The 13573-nt window shown below is 42.2% G+C and overlaps 1 protein-coding gene across 1 annotated transcript in view; it reads left to right on the top strand.

The window, feature by feature from the left end:
- LOC137340281 (Fc receptor-like protein 5) overlaps nucleotides 1–11226 on the top strand; it is a 33827-nt gene extending 22601 nt beyond the window's left edge. The window contains exons 6-11 of the mRNA XM_068002700.1: nucleotides 1033–1105; nucleotides 3044–3153; nucleotides 4832–4862; nucleotides 7056–7162; nucleotides 9332–9429; nucleotides 10806–11226. Coding sequence (XP_067858801.1) covers nucleotides 1033–1105; nucleotides 3044–3153; nucleotides 4832–4862; nucleotides 7056–7162; nucleotides 9332–9429; nucleotides 10806–10826 — 440 coding nt within the window. The 3' untranslated portion in view covers nucleotides 10827–11226. The remainder of the gene's footprint in view (nucleotides 1–1032; nucleotides 1106–3043; nucleotides 3154–4831; nucleotides 4863–7055; nucleotides 7163–9331; nucleotides 9430–10805) is intronic.
- The last annotated feature ends 2347 nt before the right edge of the window (nucleotides 11227–13573 follow it).

The raw sequence follows: 13573 nt of genomic DNA, 5'->3' as shown, positions 1-13573 counted from the left end.
CACACCCCATCATTGGTGTCTGCTCTTTCAACCTCTACACTTGCCTTATGAATCCCACTCTCTGAATCCCTTCCTGTTTTCAAAAGCATCCCCACAAAGCTTCTCTTCAATCACTCTGTTTTGAAGTTTTCTCTTTGCCTTCTGCTCAGTGTCCGCAGTTTTCCTCAGGCCGGCAAATCACTTTGAGATGTTTTTCTGCTCATGAGGTGCTCAACAGAAATAGAAGTCATCGTATTTACACAATAACTATTCAATAATTGAAGGGGGCCCAACTGGTGATTATGAATGGACCTTATTGCTTCAACCAATTAATTTATTTCTATTTGAAAAAGAATTCCCTTCCAGTAGTTCTCAGAACATGGTATTAGTTAACCCCTGTATGGATAATATTGGTCTTAGTTACCTCCTGTATCAGTTGTATTGATGTCAGTTACTCGTATCAGTTATGTCAGTGTCAGTTGTATTGGTTAGGTTAGTGTGGGTTACCCCTTGTATTGGTTAGGTTAGCATGGTTACCCCTTGTACTGGTTAGGTTAGTGTGGGTTACCCTTGTATTGGTTAGGTTAGTGTGGGTTACCCCTTGTATTGGTTAAGTTAGCATGGTTACCCCTTGTACTGGTTAGGTTAGCGTAGGTTACCCTTTATACTGGTTAGGTTAGTGTGGATCACCCCTTACACTGGTTAGGTTAGCATGGTTACTCCTTGTATTGGTTAGTTTAGCATGGTTACCCCTTGTACTGGTTAGGTTACTGTGGGTTACCCCTTGTACTGGTTAGGTTAGTGTGGGTTACCCCTTGTACTGGTTAGGTTAGTGTGGGTTACCCCTTGCACTGGTTAGGTTAGTGTGGGTTACCCCTTGCGCTGGTTAGGTTAGTGTGGGTTACCCCTTACACTGGTTATGTTAGTGTGGGTTACCCCTTACACTGGTTATGTTAGTGTGGGTTACCCCTTATCTTGATTATTTTGCAGATTATTGCATTTCTGTTGATGTGCGTGATTTTTTAAATCATTTTTTAAAATTTTTCTGTCCAGTGCAGAGAAGCAGGAAGACAAACCCAAGGAACAAAAGCAGCAACTCGGCAAGAAACAATAAGACAAATTCACAGTAAGGGACTGAAAATAAGAAACATAAAGTGCACAGCGTTACAGAGTAGCATAATTTAGCTTCAGTATGCTTCAGTATGCTTCCATTGCAAGATATAGCAAATAGTTCCAGTCTAAATATCAAACTCTATTAAATTATATAGCAGCTATAATGCAGTGATGGCTCGTTGGATAGATTCACCATTTGTGCAGCACAAAGCCACGTGGACCAGAACATTGCAGGTTCCATCCCTGGGCTGCGTTAAGCTAGCTGATCTGAGCAAGGACAACACGACAATTTCCAACAGTGCCTCTGGGCTAAGAAGGGGGCAAAACAATCACCATCTTGTTCTTGATCAAACTTGACTCCTGCTGGCCAACGTGCATGTGTGGATGTCAGATAAGAACAGGTTCAGGTTTGGCATTGACTCCCCCCCCCCCACCCCATGGTTGAAGAGCCTGCAAGGCTGCAACGTTCACAGTCTAGACTCACGTGAAGAATGACCACTTGGGTGAGGTACTGGAGGGCTGCTGACTCCCCTGGAAGCGGCTTCGGGAGAGGAGAGGAAACTAATTGGTGGCAAAAGTAGACAGTTGACACCTCACTCTGTTCCTCTTCTCCCTGGTTTAAATGTATTTTACTGTCTCTGGATAGGTTGCCTGCACAGTTCATCATTTCCAACCAAAATGGGCAGCTCCTCCTCGGCCCCTGCCAGTGCCATTCTCTAACGGGCCACTGGAAGGCATAAAAGCGTAGCCAGAGTGACCCATACTCCGCTTCTCGTTGTCTGCTCCCTGGACTTACCGCCGAGATTGGGAACTCACCTTGTGGGGAATTGCAGACACAAACCCACGTGCTATTGCTCCGTAGCACGAAGTACACTGGGACCCCAAAAGCTTTGCGAGGCCGATCCTGCTGTTAAATTATGTTTCTTTAAAGTAAGGGTCTAAACTGCAGCCATATGTGCCCTACCAGATCTGGGCAACCCATCAAATTCGCTGAGTCCTAGTAACATTAGGAACAGGAGCAGGCCATTCAACCCCCTGGGGCCTGCTCCGCCATTCAATTAGGTCATGGCTGATCCGTACCTCAACTCCATTTTCCTGCCTCTGCTCCGTATCCCTTCATACCCTTACCCAACAAAGATCTATCCATCTCAGTCTTGAAAACTCCAGTTGTCCCCCAGCATCCACAGACTTTTGGGGCGGAGAATTCCAAGTTTTACTACCCTTTGTGTGAAAAAGTGAAGTATGGGTCCTTTATATTTCTTACTTTGCCCTATTTGAATACTGTGGGCCTAGCACTTTGGAAAGGGGCGTTCTGAGTGCTTTTTGCCTCATTGGTGGATAAATCCTCAATCAGAACACCAGGACCTCTTAGTATCAGCGACTTGAGATATATGCGAATCAAAGGGGCCACTCTAGCACACCTAAGCAAGGCATGAAGATAAAAAAGCCTTGGACATTCCTGCTCTAAAGCTAACCACATGCTTTTCAATAAAGCGACATTGCATTTACATTGAAAATGTTAATTGGATGTGGTATCAGAATCCATTTTTATTCACAGTCCCTGAGGGTCAAAATAGAGCTCCTGAATTTAAAGCCTAATTAGATTCCCTTTTCTCACACATTGATATAACGTCTGAACTTTTTTTTTCTTTTATTAATGCTTTAATATTTTCTTCCGAGATACAGTTTTTGGACATTTTCCCTCTCGTCCCAGTTGTACGTAATTTGCATAACAGTAATTGCTTTAAATAGATTAAGTGGCTGGAGCTGTTATGTTTCACAGAATATCCAGCTGACATGCAGCCCCGCTATAATTTGATGTAATGTTACTACATTATATCAAACACTCTGATAGCAGCAATGTTAAAGCACGGTGTAATTAAAGCCTTGACAATGCCAGCCTTGCTTTCTGTTCCTTTTTTTTAACAAACCATTTCTTTTAATAATTAAGGAACCAATATAAAATGCCGAGAAACAATGAAGACCAAAAAGGCCCAAAGCCTGGAAATAAGATTGTGGAGCCATACATTAAAAAAGCTCAGGACCTCAAAAAGGCAGCAGGTAAGGAGGAATGGAGTGGGGCAGAATACTGATTTCAGGAAAGGAGACTGCAGGACAGTGTGAGGAATCAATGTGATTTTATCAACAGCAAATGCAAAATCTTTGTATGTGTGTGAAAGTGTGTGTGCACGTGTGAGTACATGCACGCGTGTAAGCATGTGTATGTGTGCATGTACGGGTGCATGTGTGAGCTCTTGCGTGTGCACATTTTATTTTATATCATGACAAGGTGCAGTCGGAAATAAAATGTCCCGTATCATTAACCCTGATGGTTATTGAGTGTAAACAAACAGATTGGGGGAAACTTACAACCCCCAACCCCTGTGCCATGATACAACCGAGTTGTGGCATAATTTGATGGTCACAGGCCAGCCAGTGGCATTCCTTTTTTTAAATTTGTTCTCGGGATGTGGGCGCCACTGGCAAAGCTGCATTCACTGCCCATTCCTAGTTGCCTTCAGAAGGTATTGGACAGCCTTCTTGAACCGCTGTGGTTCTTTTGACAATGATGCTCCCACAATAGTAATTTCAGGGTTTTGACCCAGTGACAGTGACAGTGAAGGAATGCCGATATATGTCCAAGTCAAGATGGTGTGTGACTTGGAGGGCAACTTCACTAGTGGATTTTGATAGACTTGCTGCTCCTTGTATCTCTGGGTTCCCATTCACCTCTAGCTTCAACTTATGAGCTTGTACTTTGAACCTTGCATTTGTCCAATATCTCCAACCTGAGATATCAATCAGGCTATTAAGTTTGGAGGCCCATTTGCCTGTTGTTCTGTGAGACAGTCACCATGTCCTGCGATAACAAGATGGTAAAAAGACTCCAAATTCTGCCACAGTTTTACTGTGTAGAGATTTTTTCATTATAGCTTTTGGAAATACGACAGCCAGAGAAAGAATGAATGTACTCCGGTTAAAGAGGTCAATTTTACACATCAGTGCTCCCAATGCTGGCCTTCCTTTGACTGATACATGGCTACCACTGAGCTGAGGCTAACACAGCTAAAATAACCCAGACAGAAATTTACTTGAATATGTTAAAATTTCCATCCTTGTTTTCAAATTCCTCCGTGGCTTTGCCCCTCCCTATCTCTGTAACCTCCTCCAGCCCTACAACCCTCTGAGATCTCTGCATTCCTAAAATTCTGTGTATCCCCGATTTTCATCGCTGCACCATTGGCGGCCATGCCTATAGCTGCCTAGGCCCTAATCTCTGGAACTCTCTCCCTAAACCTCTCTGTTTCTCTACCTCTCTCTCCTCCTTTAAAACCTACCTCCTTGACCAAGCTTTTGGTCACCTGTCCTAATATCTCCTTATGTGGCTCAGTGTAAAACTTTGTTTGACAACGCTCCTGTGAAGTGCCTTGGGACATTTTACTACATTAAAGACACTACATAAATGCAGGTTGTTATTGTTGTTGTTAACGGGCGCATTAAAAATAGCAAGCAGAGGAAATTAAACCCCGGGAGTTCATGATCTCCCTTCCCACCTCTTTAACCTACAAACACTTGGAAGCATCATTTTCAGGGCACTTGAAGGCAGAATAAAATTGCTAAATATTATAATGGAGCTGTCCTACGTGGCAGGTGTGTGGGTGTTTGAGAAATAATGTCACCTTGCTGCTATAAGGTTAACTGAAGTAATGCTTGACTGATATCAACTCATTGTTTTCAGTGCTCCGAGAAAAGATGGAGGCATCATCCTGGTAAGTGTCTTTGTACTCATCAGCCCCGTAGAGAACACAGTACAAGCTTAGCTGTGGTTTTAATACTATAACAGAAGGAGGTCAACAGCAATGTTAATGAACAGCACACACTGCCCGTAATTTGCATTTTCTTTTTCATTTAAAACGCTCCACGCTCTTTTCTCAACCTCCCTTCAGCTCAGTGCTACCTGCCTGTTAGAGAGAGCAGATGAAAGGCCTCTATTTCTTGGGGTTTTTTTTTTCAATTGCCTCATGCTAAGATACAGTTCCACGGACAATGACCACCCTCTTTCGAAGGCATCACAGTTCAGCCTGTCCACACACACGCACTGGATAGCGACTGGGAGTAAAACAAAGACTTGCATTTATATAGCGCCTTTCACGGCCTCAGGACGTCCCAAAGCGCTTTACAGCCAATGACGTACTTTTGAAGTGTAGTTACTGTTGTGAGGTAAGGAAATGTAGCATTCAAATTGCACACAGCAAGGTCCCACAAACAGCAATAACGGTCAGATAATCTGTTTTAGTTACATTGATTGAGGGATAAATATTGGCCAGGATTCCCATACTCTTCTTCGAAATAGTGCCATGGGATCTTTTACGTCCACCTGAGAGGGCCTCGGTTTAACATCTCATCCAAAAGACGGCACCTCCGACAATGCAGCACTCCCTCAGTACTCATCAAGCCATCAAGCAGGCTTACGTATATTGACTTCTTGGGGGAGAAATTGGTATGCATTGCACCCACTTTGCGGGTGTAAAATGGGCACAATGTACACCAATTCCTGGAGGTGGGGTCCTGCGCCCGATCTGCGTCACAAGTTTCTGGCTGATTTACACATTAATAACAGCGAGCGCCGTTAAACCCGCCGTTATTTTGGCAGCAAAATCTGGACCAATGTGAAAAAAAAAGGGAATGTAGTGAGCATGTGATTCAGCAACAGTTGATGTTCACACTTTTTGTGCTTTTCAGGGGAAAATCATTCCATTGTTCTGAGCCAAATCTGACTTACACCAGTCAAGGTTTAAGTTTGTCTCAGCACCACTGAACTCCCTAAAATTTGGCTGAGCCTTAAATCATTGCTTAAACCTGGTCCAAGCATCAATGGAGGGAAAACTGCTGAGATTAAATAGGGAATTTAAGAATTCAAGTTGATCTGATGTGCACCTCGCTGGCCTTGGGAAAGGCACATTGCCAACACTAGATGTCAGTAAAACATTCTCATTGAGAGTAAAGTACCGAAAGATAAAGAGCTTCTTTTGTAACATATTTGGTTTTGGAAATGTCCTAGTAATGAATCTAAAGGAATGGCAGATGCCTGGATTGTACCAGGGGATTGAGATCAAGCCCAGACTTCTCTCCCCAACTGCACCATAGTCGAGGCATTGTCCATTGTCACAATTCAATCACAGCTTTTGTGCTGAGAGAAATCAATGATTAAATTCTACTGTCAAATGTGATTATAATTTCGTGATTTCTTGTGCTGTATGTAACATTAAAGTTTTCTTTGAATGGAGCAGCGACTTGCATTAACTATTTACTGAAGGCCCACAGCCTGTAACAGTCCCTTACTTGAGAGCTCCTCTGAGGAACGAACCATGGAGTGAATGAAATACACCAATGATCTCAAATAGGCCAAAAAACGGGACACAACCACTTCTCGCCAGGAAAAATAAGCAAAATTATGAGACCAACAGTTCCCTTTAACTTGCTCTATGGATAGCAGGAGAAACTATTACTCCTAACATCACCCTTTTGGTTTTGTGTCACTGGGCAGCAAGAAAAGGAGAGGCATAGTCTCCGGTTTCAGAGCTGACAGCACTTCACAACCAGTCAGGCTAGGACGGCCAGACATTTATGAACCAGGTCCGCTGAGAGCCATAGGATGAAGGGAAGTGGGGTACAAGTGGGATACAATGACTTCACACACATCACATGTTAAGTTCTTCCCTGGTCCTTTACAGTTTTCAAACTCCACTGCCATGTCTCCAGTTCAGGTAGTAAGCAGCAGGCCCATTGAGGGTTGTATAGTATTGATGGCTATAAACCATTCGACAATTTCTCTTGCGGTTCATGATATTCTCTGAACCCCTCAATCAGATACACTGTGTATTCAGGAAGAGCAGACATCTGATGGTGTCGCTACTGTTGATTTTGACATTCATCATGTTTCCTCCGGTTGTTTCACATAGGAATTATCAATACAATGCCCTCCGGATGAACGAAAGCCAGAAATACACAAGTAGCCTTGTACAACCGTATATTATACCAAAGCCCAGGCCATCCATCAAAGAAATGGGTAAGCAAGACCACGTTCTGAAATAAAAATGGGGCCTAGATATATAACTCCAGCATAATTTAGTTTTCCATCATTGGATCAAAGTAAAGACCTGTCCTGGTGCTACCTGAGGCTGGAATACGCCATGAGGCCAAGAGGGGCGTCTAAAATATCTATGCTATTAGAACTTAAAATACTCAGATTTTCTCATTGTTAGGGCTTGACAGGTTAAAGGACATGAGAAGATTGTAGAGAGGTGAGACTTGGAGCAGCCAGAAGTAATGGAACTGTTGTACCTCACGTAGCGAGGGTACCTCTGGTTTTGATTTCTATTTAGCACGAGTTGATCTTCTGTGACGTGTAGGTGGGGAGTCAAGACCAAGTGCAGTATTCGGTTCAAACAGGGTTAGAGAGTGGGGATAATTGGACCAAGTAAGGGGAAGGGGAAGAGGAAGTGACGAGAAAGCAGAGGAGGGGATTGGCAAAGGGAGAGAGGAGGGGAAGGGTGCAGAAAGAGCAAGGATGGTAGAGAGGGGGAGAGGGGAAGAGGGGAAAGGGGAGGGGGGAGAAGGGGAGTCGGGGAAAGGAAGAGGATGTGGAAAGGAAAAAAGGATGGGGACGGGGAGGGAAGGGGAGAGGGAAAAGGGAATGGGAAGGTAGGGAAAGTTGGAGGAGAGAGAGGGGAGAAGAGAAAGGACCATTGGGAGAGGGGAGATAGAGGGAGGGGGATGATAAGAGGAGTGGGAAAGGGCAGGGGAAGTTGAGGAGGAACGTTGATAAGGAGGAGCAAAAGTACATAATCTTCATAAGTATTTTTACCATGTCAGTACTCATAGATTACTTCTTTCCCCAGGGTAATTTACGATGCATGGCCTTCCAGAAGAAGTCTCCTACTTAAGTATCTTGTTATGCTGAGGGGATAAGTTTGTACAGCAAAGGAAATATACGTAACTCAGCTACTGCATATCAAATAGGTGCCCGTGAATAGGGGTTGCTATTGCTGATCTCTGTACAGCAACTCCTGCTGGAAGTTTGAATAGGAGGAATGGAGTAGAGTGGTGCGATTCACTAGCCTGGCAACACTTCCAGACAGATACAACTAATGGCTACTTGGGCGATGTACCAGTGCCTTACCTCAGCAAGGGAATAGGAGAGGGGAGAAAATGGGAGGACTAAAGATGTCTTGAAGAATTCATGGCCCATCCCCCGTTCACCCATCACCCCCTGTGCTCGCTGACCTACATTGGCTCCCGATCCAGCAATGCCTCAGTTTTAAAATTCTCATCCTTGTGTTCAAATCCCTCCGTGGCCCCACCCCTCCCTATCTCTGTAACTCCTTCAGCCCTACAACCCTCCGATATCTTTGTGCTCCTTCAATTCTGGCCTCATGCACATCCCTGATTTGCTTTGCTCCACTATTGGTGGCTGTGCCTTCAGCTGCCTAGGCCCTAAGCTCTGGAATTTCCTCCCTAAACCTCTCCCCCTCTCTACCTCTCTCTCCTCCTTTAAGATGGTCCTTAAAACCTACCTCTTTGACCAAGCTTTTAGTCACCTGTCCTAATATCTCTTTATGTGGCTCAGTGTCAAATTTTGTTTGATAATCGCTCCTGTGAAGTGCCTTGGGACGTTTTACTACATAAAAGGCACAATAACATCTTGCTACAATTATGTAGGGCTTTGGTGAGACCACACCTGGAGTACTGTGTACTGTTTTGGTCTCCTTATCTAAGGAAGGATAAACTTGCCTCAGAGGGGATGCAACGAAGGTTCACTAGATTGATTCCTGGGATGAGAGGGTTGTCCTATGAGGAGAGATTGAGTAGAACAGGCCTATACTCTCTGGAGTTTAGAAGAATGAGAGGTGATCTCATTGAAACATATAAAATTCTGAGAGGGCTTGACAGGGTAGATGCTGAGAGGTTGTTTCCTGTGGCGGGAGAGTCTAAAACTAGGGGGCCATAGTCTCAGGATAAAGGGTCGGCCAGTTAGGAAAAATTGAATGGCAGAGCAGGCTCCAGGGCCGAATGGCCTACTCCTGCTCCTATTTCTTACGTTCTTATATAAATGCAAGTTGTTGATGTTAATTAAAAACACAAAAGGAAATAAAATTCTGTTCTTGTGATGCCATGTCTTCCATTTCATATGGTTTGATGTAAACTTATCTACTGCTCTCTACTCGTTTTTATGCAGATACTGTATCTTTGGATTCAACATATGCAGTTCCTGCTTCTCTCCGCTTAAATATACCCAGCCCTGCAGTGGAAACAGACTCAGATGAAATTTATGATGTAAGTCATCTCTCACGCTATGTTAAATATTCAGTACCACTGACCTAATGAGTTGGAAAGCAATAGCTTTGATGTGTTCTAGTTGTTTGAACCCAGGACTTAATTAGTTGGTTCACTAGCACTACAGCTCCTTATTTATTATATTCTCCGTTTATTAAGTCCACAGGGAATATTCCAGTAGGTTTTATGCTGAAAGAGGGACTGAAAGCTCATTTAATCCTGATTAAACCTGTATGAGGTGAGAGCTGAGTACTTTAGTGAGCTTATTTTTCCCTGACCCAAAGGGAATTGTATTTTCTGAATCACTCACTAAAATCACCAGTATGTGATTCAGAATGGGCCATTTTGACATTAATTTTAGATAGATTTTGTTCTGCTGATTTCTAGAGAGAGAAATGTGGGATTTAACCCCAGAGTATTACCTTTATGTTTGATTCTTTTATGTCAGCTCTAAGAATTTGCAATTTATTCTTCAATTCAAAGTCCTGTAATTAATGATTCAAAGTAAATAATGATTTTGCTCATTTTTAATGTATATTAAAAAAAGATTTTAGTGATGGATCTGACAGGAGATATGAGGGACTGAGAGCTTAATGAGAAATAAATGACAAGGGATTCAATTAACTTGAAGGGTTTTAGAATTTAGAATGAGGCACATTTTACAGTTACTTAAATTTTTTTTCCCAGCTGAGTGACCTGAATTTGGATTTTCTCCATCGAATGTTATTATCTGTTAAGTGTTTAGACATGTTGAATTTATCCTTCAATCTTCACCAGCAACTAATGACTGCTGGCCTGCTGGTCAGGATCTTGACTCATTATTTGCATCAATTCCCCTCAAGACCTTTCTGTCCTGTCCTTGTTCAATCTGTTAGCCAGTCTGGATCACCTGCATCATCCTTTAGTTACATTGAAAAGCTAATCCGTATTAACTAAATAACTGGATGTGTTTCCACACATTTTGCGCCCTATTTTCCCTCGGGAGAAGATCTCCTCCATTCATTATTTGTAGCAAGATCATAAATGCTTTCTTTATACTTGTGTTTACAATTTTGCTATGAACAGAGGAAGCCATCAACCCTTTTCTTTCCCCTTGCTAGTCCTCTTCCCCCCACATCCCCGGGCTGTGTACTTCCTGTGTCTAAGATGGTGAGATAGGTGGCCAATTCCACTTGAAACGCGAACGGCCAGGGGAGATGTCTCTTCTGGCTACAAGGAGGCTGTCACCCAGCCTCTGTTCATGGCAACACAGATATAAGAACTCAGACCAGCATTCCAATGCACCACACCGTCATACCCACTGTTGTACTGTTTGAATTGTGAACCGTGGAATTGTCACAAAATTTTTTAAAATGGCTATGTTCATGGCTTGGCAGGTTCCACCACGAAGAATGTGATCCCAGAAAATCTCCTCCCAGGAAAAATGCAGCAAGCTCAAGTTTGAAAGAAGCCAAGAAAATCATTGGCATTGTGATCAATCACAGCACTGTGACCAAACCACCTTCAAAGAATAAGACCAATAGCTGACATCTTAACTTTTGAACAGGAAACTGCACAAGAGAGTTCTGCCAGTTAGTTACGTGAATACTGCATTTTAGTATCTTTCTGTTTCTATATAGTGTGTCGTTTAACTGGCAACAGTTGTATATTCTGCATTTGTTGTCCATTAAGATTGTGTTTTGGAAATGTAGCTCGAGGAGGGTAGGAAAAAAAACCCCAAACATGTTCATTCTGCCTCTGGTGCTGGACCAGTATATATAGAAAAAAATAGATTTTAATTAGAAAGTTATTGGCAGTGAGAAACCAATTATTCCACAGCCATTTTAATTGTTTCTTTTTTCATTTGAAGTCATTTTCTGTATTTTAATTGCATTTCTTCTGGAAAAGGCAATTAGAAGTGCATTAAAGTTATTTCATCAAGGATACCAAGCAATGCTTTTTTTTTATTAGGAAAGCTAAGTGCATAATTTAATATTTAATGGGCTAGGCTGAGAGAAATCTTCCTTCAGTTCTTTAACTGAGGTGTCATGGGTGTGGAATAATTGGTTTCAGTCAATAGGATTTCCACATTACAAAAAATAAGAGAAGCAATTGAGTTTCCAGCTTAATGTTTTGTGGTTTTGCTCTTCCTGTTACATCAATGCCAGTAACAAATACTACAGGTCCGGTTTTTGCCTGCAATGCAACAAGTGGAAAGTCATGAGTACATTTGAGTTGGTGCTATATTTCAGTACAAAACTCAGGGCAGTGCTAATGGGATGTGCGACTTAGATGTAGCGATAAGCCAATACAATGAAGGGGAGTTAGATAAGCACATGAGGGGGAAAGGAATAGAAGGATATGCTAATAGGGTTAGATGAAGAGGGGTGGGAGGAGGCTCATGTGGAGTATAAATCCCAACATAGACCAGTTGGGCCAAATGGCCTGTTTCTGTGCTGTCGACTCTATGTAATTCCATCCTCTTCATATTGGTGGCAGTGTCGGGGGACTACCCATATTGGAGTTATGCTTGTGGCACCACCATTATTAGATTCAGTACCAAGAACACCCATAGAGGAGTTCCTTGTAATTGGCTGTTGCTCTTTCCTTAGTTTTATTTTATGAGTTTTGTTTACATAAAGTTTATATTTTATCATTGTTTTCTTTATCTTTAGGGATCGGTGTCTTTTTCCAAGTTAGTTTTGTTTGGATTATTAAAAATAGTACCAGCATTTATATAGCACCTTATCATATTGCAATGTCTCAAAGCACTTCATATCATGTTTCTCTCTGTTACGTACTTCGATACTGTGTGATGATGTTTTACTTGTGTGTTACATGGAGGCAATGTCACAATTGAGAATAGACACTATTGTGATATCACTGGGATCACTCCACAATCAATCGGTCAGTTTCATTCCAAATTAAGGAGGAGCTTCAGGCAGGAACCTTGCCTCCTTCCAGTATCTCCCCTCCCCCGTTATATGAAAACTACATATTGTAAAATTTTGTGCTGCAAATGCTGTCACTGGAGCAGAGCTTTCAAGTGCAGGCTGTATCAGGAACGGAACCCTCCTAATAAGTTCGCTGAACCGAAGATAGAGAATAATAACAGCATCCAATAGCTGTAATACCTGGCTTGTGGGGCTATGACCTTCCTGACTGTTTGCAAGGCACGCTTCTGCAGAATTAAGTGCATATGGTACGTAATAGTAGGAATATTGCTATTTAGGAGATACCTTATAAAAAAAGGTATGATTTTTCCTGACGGTGACTATTGGTGGAATCGGGCTTTGTATAAGGAATAGGGAATGAAGTGCATTCGAACACTGACCCTTTCAACTCAGAATAAATAAGTCTCTTCTCTCTGATGTTTATTTTGGGTCACAGCAGAGGTTCAATTAGAGCCTCCTCAGTCCTGCTCCTTGTTGCCACGATTATGGAACACAAAGACACACTGAGTTTTTTTAGCTCAGAAACACAAGGACAGAACATAGTACAAATGAGCACATGTCGCTAGTATATCAAGATCTGCTCTTCAAAACATTGATGTGAGGTACATTGTTCAGGCAAAAGTTGAACTTTGCTTTCAGTCATTACTATGCTGGGCTGCAGTTGCCTGACAAGGTCACTGAGTGTCATTCTTTATCTTAATGAACATATATATGGGCATAAGTAAACACTTCAGAAATAAACCAATATCTTACTAATGTGTTTTAATGCCAGTTGCTGTGCTCTGTGCTTTACATTAAATCATTTTGGACTTATCCGAATGACATGATTTTATTTACTCATTATAATAAAATGTTATTACTATTCAGAGCTTATTTTTTGCATTACAACTATACAGTACCTAACATTGGTTTTGTGTGCTGCACTAGATTTTATAATTTATTCAACTGTAAATTAGCTGAGGTCTGAGTCAATGGAAATAAAGGATTCACTAAACTGTTGTACGATTCAGGAAAAATAATCACCCAGAAACCTTACACAACTCAATTAAAGGAGAATTTACTGTAGACGACTGTAGCTTTCTTATCAATTATAGGACAGACGTTTGAACTTCCTGGAGATTAGGTCACAAAAATGTTCTTTGTGCACTTGTGAATTTAAAGTTCATCCATTTCAAGGACTCAGACAATCCCCCCCACCTCCCCCTGCGCTG

Source organism: Heptranchias perlo, chromosome 21, assembly GCF_035084215.1.
Source record: "Heptranchias perlo isolate sHepPer1 chromosome 21, sHepPer1.hap1, whole genome shotgun sequence".
NCBI classification, from domain to species: domain Eukaryota; kingdom Metazoa; phylum Chordata; class Chondrichthyes; order Hexanchiformes; family Hexanchidae; genus Heptranchias; species Heptranchias perlo.
This window is presented reverse-complemented; position numbering and strand designations above follow the sequence as displayed.